This window comes from Chanodichthys erythropterus, chromosome 21, assembly GCF_024489055.1.
Source record: "Chanodichthys erythropterus isolate Z2021 chromosome 21, ASM2448905v1, whole genome shotgun sequence".
NCBI lineage: Eukaryota > Metazoa > Chordata > Actinopteri > Cypriniformes > Xenocyprididae > Chanodichthys > Chanodichthys erythropterus.
This window is the reverse complement of record NC_090241.1, coordinates 1,059,725-1,073,987: the sequence shown is the minus strand read 5'-3', so window position 1 is coordinate 1,073,987 and position 14,263 is coordinate 1,059,725. Positions and strand designations below refer to the sequence as shown.

At 38.0% G+C, this 14,263-nt stretch overlaps 1 protein-coding gene across 1 annotated transcript; it reads left to right on the top strand.

Moving 5' to 3' along the window:
• Window positions 1-994: 994 nt before the first annotated feature.
• On the top strand, window positions 995-10,779 carry c1qtnf6b (C1q and TNF related 6b). Its single transcript, XM_067373658.1, has 3 exons — window positions 995-1,024; window positions 1,773-1,967; window positions 8,031-10,779. The coding sequence occupies exons 2-3, from the start codon at window positions 1,778-1,780 to the stop codon at window positions 8,573-8,575; spliced, it is 735 nt and encodes a 244-aa protein (XP_067229759.1). The 5' UTR covers window positions 995-1,024; window positions 1,773-1,777; the 3' UTR covers window positions 8,576-10,779.
• Window positions 10,780-14,263: the final 3,484 nt, after the last annotated feature.

The following is a 14,263-nucleotide window of genomic DNA, read 5'->3' as shown; positions in this document are numbered from 1 at the left end:
TGATGTAACAAAAGGGGCGTTATAGGTCCCCTTTACTGGATGATTTGAACATTCAGAGAAAACAAAGTTTTCATATCTTAACATATTTTTTACTGAGCTGGGATAACATTATGGTTGCTAAGGCATTGCTAAGTTGTTACTACGGTGTTGGTACATGATTAGTGGAGGGTTCTTCACTTTTTTATGTTCCAGCAGGTGAAAATGGTCTGATAAAGTAGCAGCACACTCTCAACAACACGTGATTTGAGGAATCATTCATGTTAAGAGCACAAACGCTGCAGGAGTGATGAAATCTCAGCTGAGCAGCAGTGAAACACGCAAATGTCTCTGTTCATTAAAAGTATTTATTTTTTTTAGAAAATGGCCAATGGTTTCTCTAGATTAGACTCTTGTTCCTCGTCTGGGATCATGTAGAGCTCTTTGAAGCTGCACTGAAACTGACATTTGGACCTTCAACCCGTTGAACCCCAGGCAGTGAAGTCCACTATATGGAGAAAAATCCTGGAATGTTTTCCTCTAAAATTTCTTTTCCACTGAAGAAAGAAAGACATGAACATCTTGGATGACATGGAGGTGAGTAAATTATCAGGAAAATTTAATTTGAAAGTGAAATGATCTTTTAATATTAGAGGCTCTTGGCATGGTCATCTCACCAGTGAATCAGTTTACTCACAATGGCATGTGTTGTTTACAACAGGGCTACACATATTTACAACACAGCCTGTGCCCAGTAAATATAATAAGCTGGATTTAACTGCTGCAAACGACACTGAGTTCAGCGTCCCAGATTAAAGAACGCGCGTTTACCTGCATAAACCAGACATGCTGACTCCTGTCGAGCATCTGCGAGTCTGCAAAGATCTGAAAGCTGCAGGAACAAACGCTGCTTTAAAGCAAGAGGATGAATGACAGACACGAGGAGAGGCGGGAGAGAGAAAGCAGTGTTTCCTAAAGAAACTCCTCCTCGGGTGAGAGAGACAGACGGAGGCGCTCGGAGTCGCTGAAGGTGCTCGAGGACGCAGCGGTGAGTTAAGATTACATTTCCATCTCCACCGCCGAGATTTCTCATGTTTGTGCTCGAGGCGTTCAATCAACCAGCAGTCTGGCTGCAGAGTCACTCAGAGCTTTACAGGACGTTTTTCATGTCATTCATTTGGAAAGAGATATTGAACCGTGCATGAGGATTGTTTGATGAGATTCATAATTTCTGAGGACGTGGCTCTTGCTCGCTCTCTCTCTCTCTCTTTGCTCTCATCTGGTTTTCATAAGTCGAACACACAGCTGCTGAGCCTCAATGAATCATTCAAATTTGCTGTAGAGGAAGAATGAAAGTTCTTTAAAAGTGATGTTATAGAAACTGTGAAAGAAGCCTGATTAAAATGGGAAAAAGAAGCAGAAATGATGCTTGAAATCCAAATGCGCTGTTGAACTTGCACTGAAGAACAGAGAGAGAGAGAGAGTCTCTTTTTGTGTCAAAGATCCATAAATGTCATTTTTTATGAGCTTGTTCATTTACTGACAACCTCAGGCTCCTGCTGCATGATGGGAACATCTCTCACATGTGGTTTTATTATTCAAAATGGGTCATTGATAATTATTAGACTGGCAGCATATGGTTGAAGATCATTCTGTGCACAGATCCAGAGTTTCACAGGTCACACAAGAAATGTGTCCGATGTTAGAAATGAGCTTAAGAGATTCAGACCATCCCACATGTTCCAGCGGTTCACCTGTTCAGTGTCTGTAATGACCTCTGACCCCTTCCTATCCAGGTGTCATGATGTTTGCTGTGTATCTGCTGCTGCTCCTGCCCCACGTGGCGTCTGTCCCCTCCCCCTCCAGACCGACGCCCAAATACTGTCGCCGGTGCTGCGATCACTTAGACCCGCCCCTCAACCCCGCCTCCCATCCTGCAGCCAATCAGACGCCGGAGATCCGCACCATCATTAACATGACCATTCTTAAAGGTAAGACAGAGGAGAGACAAACACACCTATTAGGCTCGTTCGACTTCATGCAGCGCTGCACAGGCCGATCGGCGGCTGACATCAAAGTACTGCGAGAGAGATTCAAAAGCATAAGGAGTCGCCTGCCTCCAAACACTCCCGCAGTACTTTGATGTCATATGCCGATCTGTCTGTGCAGTGCCGATGCATCTCGAACAAGCCTGTTGTAATCATCTCTTGTGGCCTCATGGGATAGTAAAGTTTCCATCATATGGACACTTTAGAATCTCGCCGGGAGCAGTAGGTTGCAAATGACTTTTCTCCAGTGACGTATTTCCAAGTGAAACGGAATATTGAATAGGGCAGGGTTTTACTTTAGCGCTCCTCCTCTCCATCTCTCGCTCATAGCAAACTAACGGTTGGAGGGGAGTGACGTCAAACTGATGTCATCAGGGAAGGAACGGCATTCCAGACCGGAAGTAACTTTTCAGATTTTGATTAAAGATTACCACGACAAACAATTTCTTTCTGTTTATTAACTTGGACCAATTAATTGTTCACCACAAGACTAGTTATTTGCGCTAGCAAAGTAAACAGGGTAAATTTTGATTTCATGACGACTTTAAAATTCTACTTTAAATTCAGACATACTTCTTTTGTCACATAATGTTTTTTTTCCTAATTCATAGTAGGAAAGAAAACGATTTCGGATGCAGCCAGTTCTGGATCAGAGGAAGTTTTACTCACAGAGTAATGCTTTTTGTATGAAGCCCCACACATGACATGCAGGAAAAAATAGTAGGCTAAATTGTGCACACAATTTACGAATTCGTTCACTCAGTTTGCTAAATCACACACACGATTTAGCAAATTGAGAGAATACAATATTGAGGGAACGAAATAGTAAATCGTGCGCAAGATTTATAAATCAAGGGAATGAAATAGTAAATTGCACACAGAATTTATAAATTGAGGGAATGAAATAACAAATCAAGGGAACAAAATAGTAAATCATGCACACAAATTAGCAAATCGTGGGAACGAAATAGTAAATTGTGCGCATGATTTATAAATAAAGGAAACAAAATAGTAAGTCATGTGCTCAATTTATGAAATTAAGAGAACAAATTAGTAAATTGTGCGCATGATTTATAAATTGAGGGAACAAAATAGTAAATCGAGGAAATTAAACAGTAAATCGCGGGAATGAAATAGCAAATCGGGGGAACAAAATAGTAAATCCCGGAAATGAAATAGCAAATCAAGGGAATGAAATAGTAAATCGCGGAAACGAAATAGCAAATCGAGGGAATGAAATAGTAAAGCGCGGAAACGAAATAGCAAATCGAGGGAATGAAATAGTAAATCGCGGAAACGAAATAGCAAATCTAGGGAACGGAATAGTAAATCACGGAAATGAAATAGCAAATCGAGGGAAAGAAATAGTAAATCGCGGAAACGAAATAGCAAATCGAGGGAACTAAATAGTAAATCGCGGAAACAAAATAGCAAATCGAGGGAATGAAATAGTAAATCAAGGGAACGAAATAGTAAATTGTGCACACGATTTATAAGTCGCGGGAATGAAATAATAAATTGAGGGAATGAAATAGTAAATCATGCGCACAATTTATAAATCGAGGAAACGAAATAGCAAATCAAGGAAACAAAATAATAAATTGAGGGAACAAAATAGTAAATAGTGCGCACGATTTATAGATTGAGGGTATGAGGGAAACTTTTTTAGCAAATCAAGGGAACGAAATAGTAAATTGCGGAAACGAAATAGCAAATCAAGGGAATGAAATAGTAAAGCGCGGAAAAAAAATAGCAAATCGAGGTAACGAAATAGAAAATCGCAGAAACGAAATAGCAAATCGAGGGAACGAAATAGTAAATCGCGGAAACGAAATATCAAATCAAGGGTATGAAATAGTAAAGCGCGGAAACGAAATAGCAAATCAACGGAACGAAATAGTAAATCGCGGAAATTAAATAGCAAATCGAGGGAACGAAATAGTAAATTGCGGAAACTAAATAGCAAATCGAGGGAATGAAATAGTAAATCGCGGAAACGAAATAGCAAATCAATGGAACGAAATAGTAAATCACGGAAATGAAATAGCAAATCGAGGGAACGAAATAGTAAATCGCGGAAACGAAATATCAAATCAAGGGTATGAAATAGTAAAGCGCGGAAACGAAATAGCAAATCAACGGAACGAAATAGTAAATCGCGGAAATTAAATAGCAAATCGAGGGAACGAAATAGTAAATTGCGGAAACTAAATAGCAAATCGAGGGAATGAAATAGTAAATCGCGGAAACGAAATAGCAAATCAATGGAACAATATAGTAAATCACGGAAATGAAATAGCAAATCGAGGGAATGAAATAGTAAATCGCGGAAACGAAATAGCAAATCAAGGGAATGAAATAGTAAATCACGAAAACGAAATAGCAAATCTAGGGAACGAAATAGTAAATCGCGGAAATGAAATAGCAAATCGAGGGAACTAAATAGTAAATCGCGGAAACGAAATAGCAAATCGCGGAAAAGAAACAGCAAATCGAGGGAACTAAATAGTAAATCGCGGAAACGAAATAGCAAATCGAGGGAACGAAATAGTAAATCAAGGGAATTAAATAGTAAATCGTGCACACGATTTATAAGTCGCGGGAATGAAATAATAAATTGAGGGAATGAAATAGTAAATCATGCGCACAATTTATAAATCGAGGAAACGGAATAGCAAATCAAGGAAATGAAATAATAAAGTGAGGGAACAAAATAGTAAATAGTGCGCACGATTCATAGATTGAGGGTATGAGGGAAACTTTTTTAGCAAATCAAGGGAACGAAATAGTAAATCGCGGAAACAAAATAGCAAATCGAGGGAACGAAATAGTAAATCGCGGAAACTAAATAGCAAATCAACGGAACGAAATAGTAAATCGCGGAAATGAAATAGCAAATCGAGGGAACGAAATAGTAAATTGCGGAAACTAAATAGCAAATCGAGGGAATGAAATAGTAAATCGCGGAAACGAAATAGCAAATCAACGGAACGAAATAGTAAATCACGGAAATGAAATAGCAAATCGAGGGAATGAAATAGTAAATCGCGGAAACGAAATAGCAAATCAAGGGAATGAAATAGTAAATCACGGAAACGAAATAGCAAATCTAGGGAACGAAATAGTAAATCGCGGAAACGAAATAGCAAATCGCGGAAAAGAAACAGCAAATCGAGGGAACTAAATAGTAAATCGCGGAAACGAAATAGCAAATCGAGGGAACGAAATAGTAAATCAAGGGAATGAAATAGTAAATCGTGCACACGATTTATAAGTCGCGGGAATGAAATAATAAATTGAGGGAATGAAATAGTAAATCATGCGCACAATTTATAAATCGAGGAAACGGAATAGCAAATCAAGGAAATTAAATAATAAAGTGAGGGAACAAAATAGTAAATAGTGCGCACGATTCATAGATTGAGGGTATGAGGGAAACTTTTTTAGCAAATCAAGGGAACGAAATAGTAAATCATGCGCACAATTTATAAATCGAGGAAACGGAATAGCAAATCAAGGAAATGAAATAATAAAGTGAGGGAACAAAATAGTAAATAGTGCGCACGATTCATAGATTGAGGGTATGAGGGAAACTTTTTTAGCAAATCAAGGGAATGAAATAGTAAATCGCGGAAACAAAATAGCAAATCGAGGGAACGAAATAGTAAATCGCGGAAACGAAATAGCAAATCAACGGAACGAAATAGTAAATCGCGGAAATGAAATAGCAAATCGAGGGAACGAAATAGTAAATTGCGGAAACTAAATAGCAAATCGAGGGAATGAAATAGTAAATCGCGGAAACGAAATAGCAAATCAACGGAACGAAATAGTAAATCACGGAAATGAAATAGCAAATCGAGGGAATGAAATAGTAAATCGCGGAAACGAAATAGCAAATCAAGGGAATGAAATAGTAAATCACGGAAACGAAATAGCAAATCTAGGGAACGAAATAGTAAATCGCGGAAACGAAATAGCAAATCGAGGGAACTAAATAGTAAATCGCGGAAACGAAATAGCAAATCGCGGAAAAGAAACAGCAAATCGAGGGAACTAAATAGTAAATCGCGGAAACGAAATAGCAAATCGAGGGAACGAAATAGTAAATCAAGGGAATGAAATAGTAAATCGTGCACACGATTTATAAGTCGCGGGAATGAAATAATAAATTGAGGGAATGAAATAGTAAATCATGCGCACAATTTATAAATCGAGGAAACGGAATAGCAAATCAAGGAAATGAAATAATAAAGTGAGGGAACAAAATAGTAAATAGTGCGCACGATTCATAGATTGAGGGTATGAGGGAAACTTTTTTAGCAAATCAAGGGAACGAAATAGTAAATCGCGGAAACAAAATAGCAAATCGAGGGAACGAAATAGTAAATCGCGGAAACGAAATAGCAAATCAAGGGAACGAAATAGTAAATCGCGGAAACGAAATAGCAAATCGAGGGAATGAAATAATAAATTGAGCAAATGAAATAGTAAATCATGCACACAATTTATAAATCGAGGAAACAGAATAGAAAATCAAGGAAATGAAATAATAAATTGAGGGAACAAAATAGTAAATAGTGCGCACGATTTATAGATTGACGGTACGAGGGAAACATTTTTTTCTTGCATGTCGTGCGGGGCTCCGTAAATATGAATGTGAATCTTCAGCAAGGTTAGCTTTGCTTGAGGACCCTGATTTGACATTTTCACTGGTGACTCAATATTGTATTCATGTTTTGTTCAAACAAAAATGTTATTAATATTATAGATTTTGAGGTTTCTACAAAGTGACAGATGAATTTGTGCTGAAATACCATAGAGTTTGATGGTCACACGACAACTAAAGTTATGGGAAGTGATTTCTCATTCCAGTCATACGTTCATTTTACTGTCCTGATTATACATAATTATATGTTGAGTTGCATTTTATTTTTAGCATTTGTTTTTTCCCCTCTCTGTCCCAGTTTTGTTCAGAACCGCTTCTCTAGAAGAACAAACGAAGAAGCCAAAAGAGAAAAACACGACTTTTGTTTACTTGTTCTTTGGGTAATGTTCATTCTTCACTCGCAGTCGACACAGAGTGGTAGTGGTCAAATCCATTTCCATTCACAGAGATTCCTGAAAACAACCACAGGAGGCCTGTTGCCATTGGTTGCTGTGAAGTCATGTGACCATAGTTTATTTCCTTTGAGCTGTATAAGGGGTAATTTAACTGGTGGTGAGGAACATCTGTTGACGAGCAAAAACCACTGCACAGTGAAAAGTGTTTTCATCTGCAGATACTCTAAACGACAAAATGAAGACAAAAGCAGAAACTCTTTCCCTGTCAGCGTTTTTTTTTTAAGTTGCCAGCATTTTTTATTCTATTCTAGAATCTATTATTTTATTCTATCTTCATGCATTCTTTTTTATCAACACTTGAATGTGGGTTAGTGTTATAAAAAAGCAACATTTTGAACAAAAAGTTTAGAAAATCACATTTTTTTCAGACTACAACGAACATAAGCAATGCTTTTATGGCATTTTTCTGCTCCTTTTTGCCTGTGTTTTGATCTGAAAAATATGCTACTCTTTCAGAAGATGTGTAATAGCGCCCCCTACTGTATAACAGTGAAACCACTGAAAGCAGGAAAATTCCTTCAATGGCAGGGAAAGAGTTAATAAAGTCTTGTAAACGCGGTTTTCCTGCATTGCCTGATTATTAGTTTTCATGTAAGCCGGGACAATGGGTTAATTCAGTTGGGAGTTATCAGCATAACACACTCTAAAAAATAAATGCTGGGTTGCTTTGACCCAGCAGTTGGGTTAGATGTTTACCTGCAGGGTAAGCCATCCATATAGTAATTTTCAAACAATAGCAGGTTGGTCAAATGTTTAACCCAACCGTTGGGTCAAAGTGACTCAATCGCTGGGTTTGTCCATATTTAACACAAATCGGGTTGTTTTTAACCCAGTTCAGTGTGTATGTAAATGTGCTCAATGACTTAGTTCACTGATTGACAGGTGACAAAGGAGATCGTGGAGACAGAGGGACGCCTGGTAAAGCCGGACTAGACGGACCACCAGGATTCAGAGGTGCGACGGGGCCCAAGGGCAGTAAAGGAGACACGGGGGCCCCCGGAGACCCCTGCAAAATCCAGCAGTCGTCCTTCTCCGTGGGCCGACGCAAAGCTCTGCACAGCGCCGATTACTACCAGGCCATGATCTTCGACACCGTCTTCGTGAACCTGGGCGAACACTTCAACATGTTCAAAGGGAAGTTCTACTGCTTCGTCCCGGGAGTCTATTTCTTTAACGTCAACATTCACACCTGGAACTTCAAGGAGACGTACCTGCACCTGATGCACAACGACCGGCAGCAGGTGATCCTGTACGCGCAGCCCAGCGACCGCTCCATCATGCAGAGCCAGAGCGTCATGCTGCCGCTGGAGCTCAACGACGAGGTCTGGGTGCGACTCTACAAGCGCGAGCGGGACAACGCCATTTACAGCGACGACGTGGACGTCTACATCACCTTCAACGGACACCTGGTGGCTCCTAAAGTCTAGGTGGAGGAATCGCAGTCGGTGAAGATCTGGGGTAGAGGAACGTGAACCTTTAGCTTTTCAAATGAGCACTCTGCTGTTTTCTCTCATCTTATTTTGGAGAAATTTTGATAAGCGCAACAACACTTGCCTTGAAAGACATAAAGACTTTTACAGTGTTTGATTTGAGCTGCTGAGCGGCCTGTTGATTCATAATGAGCAGGACTTTAACTCTCAATCCCTCACACGTCTTTCCCTCCATGAGCGCAGCTAAAGTCGCTCTCAGATGAGCTGCGATTACAGAAAATGAGTAAATGCAGTTTCATTCCTCGTGATCAGTGAGTCAGGATACTGTCAGCATGAATTTGACCTCCTCGATATTCTACAGATTAGGACACTGATGACTCAGTTACACGTGACATGATTCACATATTAAAGATGACCTATTATGCTTCTTTTCCATGTGTGTAACAAAAGCTCTGCAAAATTCCAGTTCCTCTCTAGATCAGTCAGTGTTCACAGTGTTCCTCATTTAAATAATTCATAAAGGGGCGGGGCCTGGTTGAGTTAGTTAGTAGTGTGTTGAAACTGGCGGTTATGGTAAGGGGCGGGACATTTCCCAAACACCAATCACAGTTCCAGCTGACCAATCAGAGCACATTGTGCTTTTCAGAAGGAGGGGCTTCATAGAGACAGGAACTAAACAGAGCGTTACTGACAGACTGGGAAGAGAGGAGCTGCAACAATGGAGAATATGAGGAGAATAATCAACATTCAATCTAGTAGAGCACAAAAACAAGCTGCGTCACATGACCAAAAGTTGAGAAGGCTGTCAAGAAAATAATTGAATTGTATTTCCATTTGATTTCAAACTGATCCATCTCTTTATACCCCCCCTATCCCTAAACTCAAAACACATCTTATCCTGTCAGTCCAGCTCCGTCAGTGTAAACTCCAGCTGGAGACACTCGGAAACACGTTGATCGATGTTCTTCTGCTGTCATTCATTTTGTTCATTGTGTTTCTTCACTGAAGCTGAACCAAATGGGACAAATCAAGAGACGGTTCCAATAAGTGAATATAGTCCTCACTGGTTTTGTGGTGCGTTCAATTATTCCAACCTCCCTCAACAGTGTACTTCCTACTGAACTAGGGAGTGTGTTTCAGTGTTTCTGGCTCGTTCACACAGAAACAAACATTACTTAACATCATGTGGTTTCTTTCTTCTGTGGAACAAAAGACACTCTTAGGTCTCTAATGATCATAAAATAAGTAATAACAATGTATAAAAACCACTTTTATAGCAAGTCAGTCATGGGATACGCCACTGATTGATGTTTTTATTTGAACCCACTGCCATTCAACACTGGTTTCTGAAGGACATCAGGTCAATTTGCATAATTATGCACTATTTTATGATGTTTTGTAGTTTAAATAGTGCATGTGTTCACACTGAAAATTCCTAATTGAAAAAGTTCACTTTAATTAACCAAAAAAATTAAGTGTGAATGTCGCAGCTTTAATCACGTACCGGAGGGACTTCAGACTCTGATGATGAATGACAAAATAACCTTAGAAAACTCATACACTACATGCATAGTTACATATAGTGTGTGTCATTTGGGAAGCAACTATTGTGTTTGGCAGCTGCTCTGAGATCAGCGTTGTGATTACCTGTATGAATCTGATCTCAGAACCCACAAACAATTTGACAATATCCAGCTTTTACAGATTTCCCTGTGAAGGACATCATCTGAGTTTCAGTTTCTGGGAAATAAAGTCCATCACTGGTCTGATGTCATGAAACTGACATTTTGTATTTTGTTTTCCATGTTCATTAGGTGCCTTAAAGGGACAGTTCACCCAAAAATGAAAATTTTGTCATCATTTACTCTCTCTCAAGATCTCGTCCCCCATTGATGTCAATGGGGGTCAATGGGGCTTGGTTACAAACATTCTTCCAAATATCTTAATTTGTGTTCAGCAGAACAAAGACATTTATACAGGTTTAGAACAACCTGAGGGTGAGTAAATGATGACAGATTTTTCATTTTTGGGTGAACTATCCGTTGACCTTTCCAAGGCTTCTGTTGTTTCATGAACTGGTGCTTCAGCCTCAACATGAGCAGGTGCTAAACTCAACGTTTACAGACATGTGCACTTTCTGCAGGGGAAAACAACTATTGCTATATTCTGACGTGTATGTTTATAATGTTTCTATTAAATTCAGCAACAAAATACTTGCTCAGATGTCTTGTTTTTATTTTATTCCTGCGTTCAGGCCATGTTGTAATTACTGTAGTCTTGAGACGGCAACACGTGACGTTTATTCGGAGCTGTACAAATCCTCGGACTGGGAATTATTTCCCATCTTACAAGCTCTAATTACGAGCTTTATGAGGATGTGAACGATTTGGTAACACTTCACTTGAAGGGGTGTGCATAAGACTGACATGACCCCTTCATAATCATGACATGACACATATCATTCGCTCAATTATGTCATTTTTAATGCAAAGATGACATTGTTTGAGATAAATCAACACATCATAATCTGTCAGTGTCTTTGTCATGACAACTTGACATTACCAAGACAACATAACCATGACATAGCAGATTAATTATCAAACTTACTTAGCTTTATGGGTTAACATTACATTACATTATTTTGGTAACACTTTAGTATAGGGAACACATATATAAACTATTAATTATGACTTTTCCCTCAATAAACTCCTAATTTACTGCTTATTAGTAGTATTTGTTAAGTTTATGTATTGGGTAGGATTAAGAATGTAGAATAAGATCATGCAGAATAAAGCATTAATAAGTACTAATAAATAGCCAATTTAGTAATGTGCATGATAATAGTAATAAGCAACTAGTTAAAAGACCCTAAAATAAAATGCTACCATTATTTTATCTTTTTTTAAGAAATTTAAATTGTCTATTATCTGACCTTCTGTTGGAGGAAACTTAAAAAAAAAAAAAAATATTCATGTTGTAAAATTATTTGACAGAGTATTTACACTTAATGACAAATTCAGTTTGTACCACGGACAAAAAGTGGTTTGAAAAATATTCATGACACTATTTTAATGGCCTCATGACAAAGCCAACCACATGACAGTTTAATGCAATGTTAACCCATGAAGCTAAATGACGTCAAGCTGTCATGACAAAGACATCTCAAACAGTGTCATCTTTGCATTAAAAATGAACAAATGACATTTAATGACAGTGTCATAAAAATGCATAAAACCTCATGATATGTGTCGTGTCAGTCTTATGCACATCCCTTCAAGTAAAGTGTTACCAAATCTCGTAATTACAGTAATTACAACATGGAGTGAATGCACCTTATGGCCCACTCACACTAAGGACAATATCTATAACAATGAACAGTTTTAAAAATCACTCTAAAATCGTTCTAATCAATACATTTATGTACATAAAATAATAATCTATAAAAAAACAAATATTTGTATTTTTAGATATTTGAGTAAGTTAAAACCTAACAATACTTACATTTAAAAGTGTAATCCAACATTTTCTCTCCAAAAAAAATAAAAAATAAATTAAATCAGTCATCACCGGCGTGCAATGAATCTTGGGATAGATTATAGGCTGTGAAGGATCCACCTCAGTGTTGCGGCTACTTTAACACTGTTGCCGCAGGTAGAAAAAGAAGTAAAAATAGCATATTTTCTTAGCAGTAGATGCTATTTACACTAAGTGACAGTAGCAGCGTTTTCTTAGTGATGTTTACACTGAAAAAAGTGACAGATTCTATTTACACCATGTAAAAGTATCAGTTCTTTGCAATAAGAGTAAATAGTCATTAGATGCTATCCATACTTTATATTGGCAGATACTAGTTGCATGTTAGGATTTTTGCACATTAACAGGATGCAATAATATCATAGAGTGTAAATTATTATACACTGTAAAACCCAATAAGTTCAGAATACTCAAAACATTTGAGGAAACATATTACCTCAAAACATTTAAGTAAACTAACTTATTTTTAAAAATTTGGTAGAACTTAAATTTTTTGTGACAAGTGGGGAGGGGCTGAGAGCCATGGAAGCGGATCAAGGCCAGTGTGGTGCACAGGTGTCTCTCACTAACAATCCCGTCACCAGCATCCCTTGCCCAACTCTTCATAATGTTCATTACATACAGTTAATTTACATAAACATCACATTCAGATCTTGGTTAAATGTTACATAACAAATAACACATGCTATTATAACTATCAGAGAGACTGTCATTACATACTTGCATATATGTAATCAAACAACATATGTGGTCTTAAATGTTTTGCAGCTCATCCTCAACCTAACCACAGGCTCTACTCTTCACCACAGTGGTAACCCTACAAAACTAACGGAACAGAACCCCCCTGAATCCCAACATAAACATTAACTTATATCTCCATATGTTAATCTTGTGCAAAAACACACAAAATAACACTTAATTTCAACAGTTATTTATATGGTCTGACGCAAAGCATGCTGGGAACTAGAAATCTTCTGCAGCTCAACTCAATCATATTAAGTTCAGCTTACTACAATTAAATTTTGAGTTCATGTAACTTTTTTCAATTAAGTACAATGAACTTTCATTATTATTTGAGTGAAACAAACTAATTTAATTTAATTAATTTCACTGTTCGGTTTTACAGTGTATTTATTAAAATGATTAAATGGATACTGCCTTATTGGGAGAATAAAAACCCTCCCCATCTAACCCAATAAACACTTTTAATGTTATTTAACACTCGTTTGCAGTTTTGTAAATGTAAATGTAAATGTGAGTTCCATGTGCATTTTTTTAAATTTGAGTGGGCCAATCAGACATTGGTGGGCGGAGCTAGTGTAAATAGACACTCTGCCAAAATAATATATTTTTAAGCCCCTGGAATGTGAATTTTACCAGGGGAACCCCACCAAAAATGCTAATTTTACCCCCCGGAACGCTTGGGCAAGTTTTGAGTAGCAATTGGGCAGGTTTTGTTGGGAAAACCTGGCAACCCTGATCCACCTGCTCTATCCTTCATGGCCTGGGAAAAGAAGGCCACATTTGAAGGAGTTTTCAAATTGGGACAGCCTCCTTCGAGCCGCTTTGACCAGTGTTGGGTGTTACTAAGTAATAATTACTGTCATTTAATCACTTTTCCCCATAAAAAGTAAAGTAACGGATTACTCTTTAATTTTTCGCTTAATACTTATCATTATAATTATCTTTAGAGATTGCTTTTGGTGTGAACGGCAACTGTCTCTGTAAACCGTTGTTAAAAAGACACCGGTTTGACGACTCACATGATATCAGAACATTATTCATATCCTCAATCAGGTTATTTTGTTCAGTATGTATTTTGCCAGAAGCAACTGCTCGATTGATTTTAACCTTATTACCAACATCAAGACAACAGCCATCACTGCAAACCTACAATCAACTCTATAAAGGTTTGATGGTGATAAACAGAAACACAAGCAACTTTAACATCTCTCAATAACAGACTATCTCTTTATTAGCTGGTGTTTCATCTACTATTTCCTCAGAGAAATCTCCTGTACTCTTGACTGTTCAGGGTTGCCAGGTCTGCACAAAACAAGCCTAAATGCTAATCTGACTTGTGTCAATAGATTCTGAGCACACACTGCCCTCTAGTGTGCACTGAAGTCAGTAGTGAAGAACACGAATACT

Excerpts from the sequence above, each read along its gene's own strand:
- c1qtnf6b (XM_067373658.1), top strand. The coding sequence starts at position 1,778 with ATGATGTTTGCTGTGTATCTGCTGCTGCTCCTGCCCCACGTGGCGTCT. Across the intron at positions 1,968-8,030 it reads TAACATGACCATTCTTAAAG|GTGACAAAGGAGATCGTGGA; the intron begins GTAAGACAGAGG and ends ACTGATTGACAG.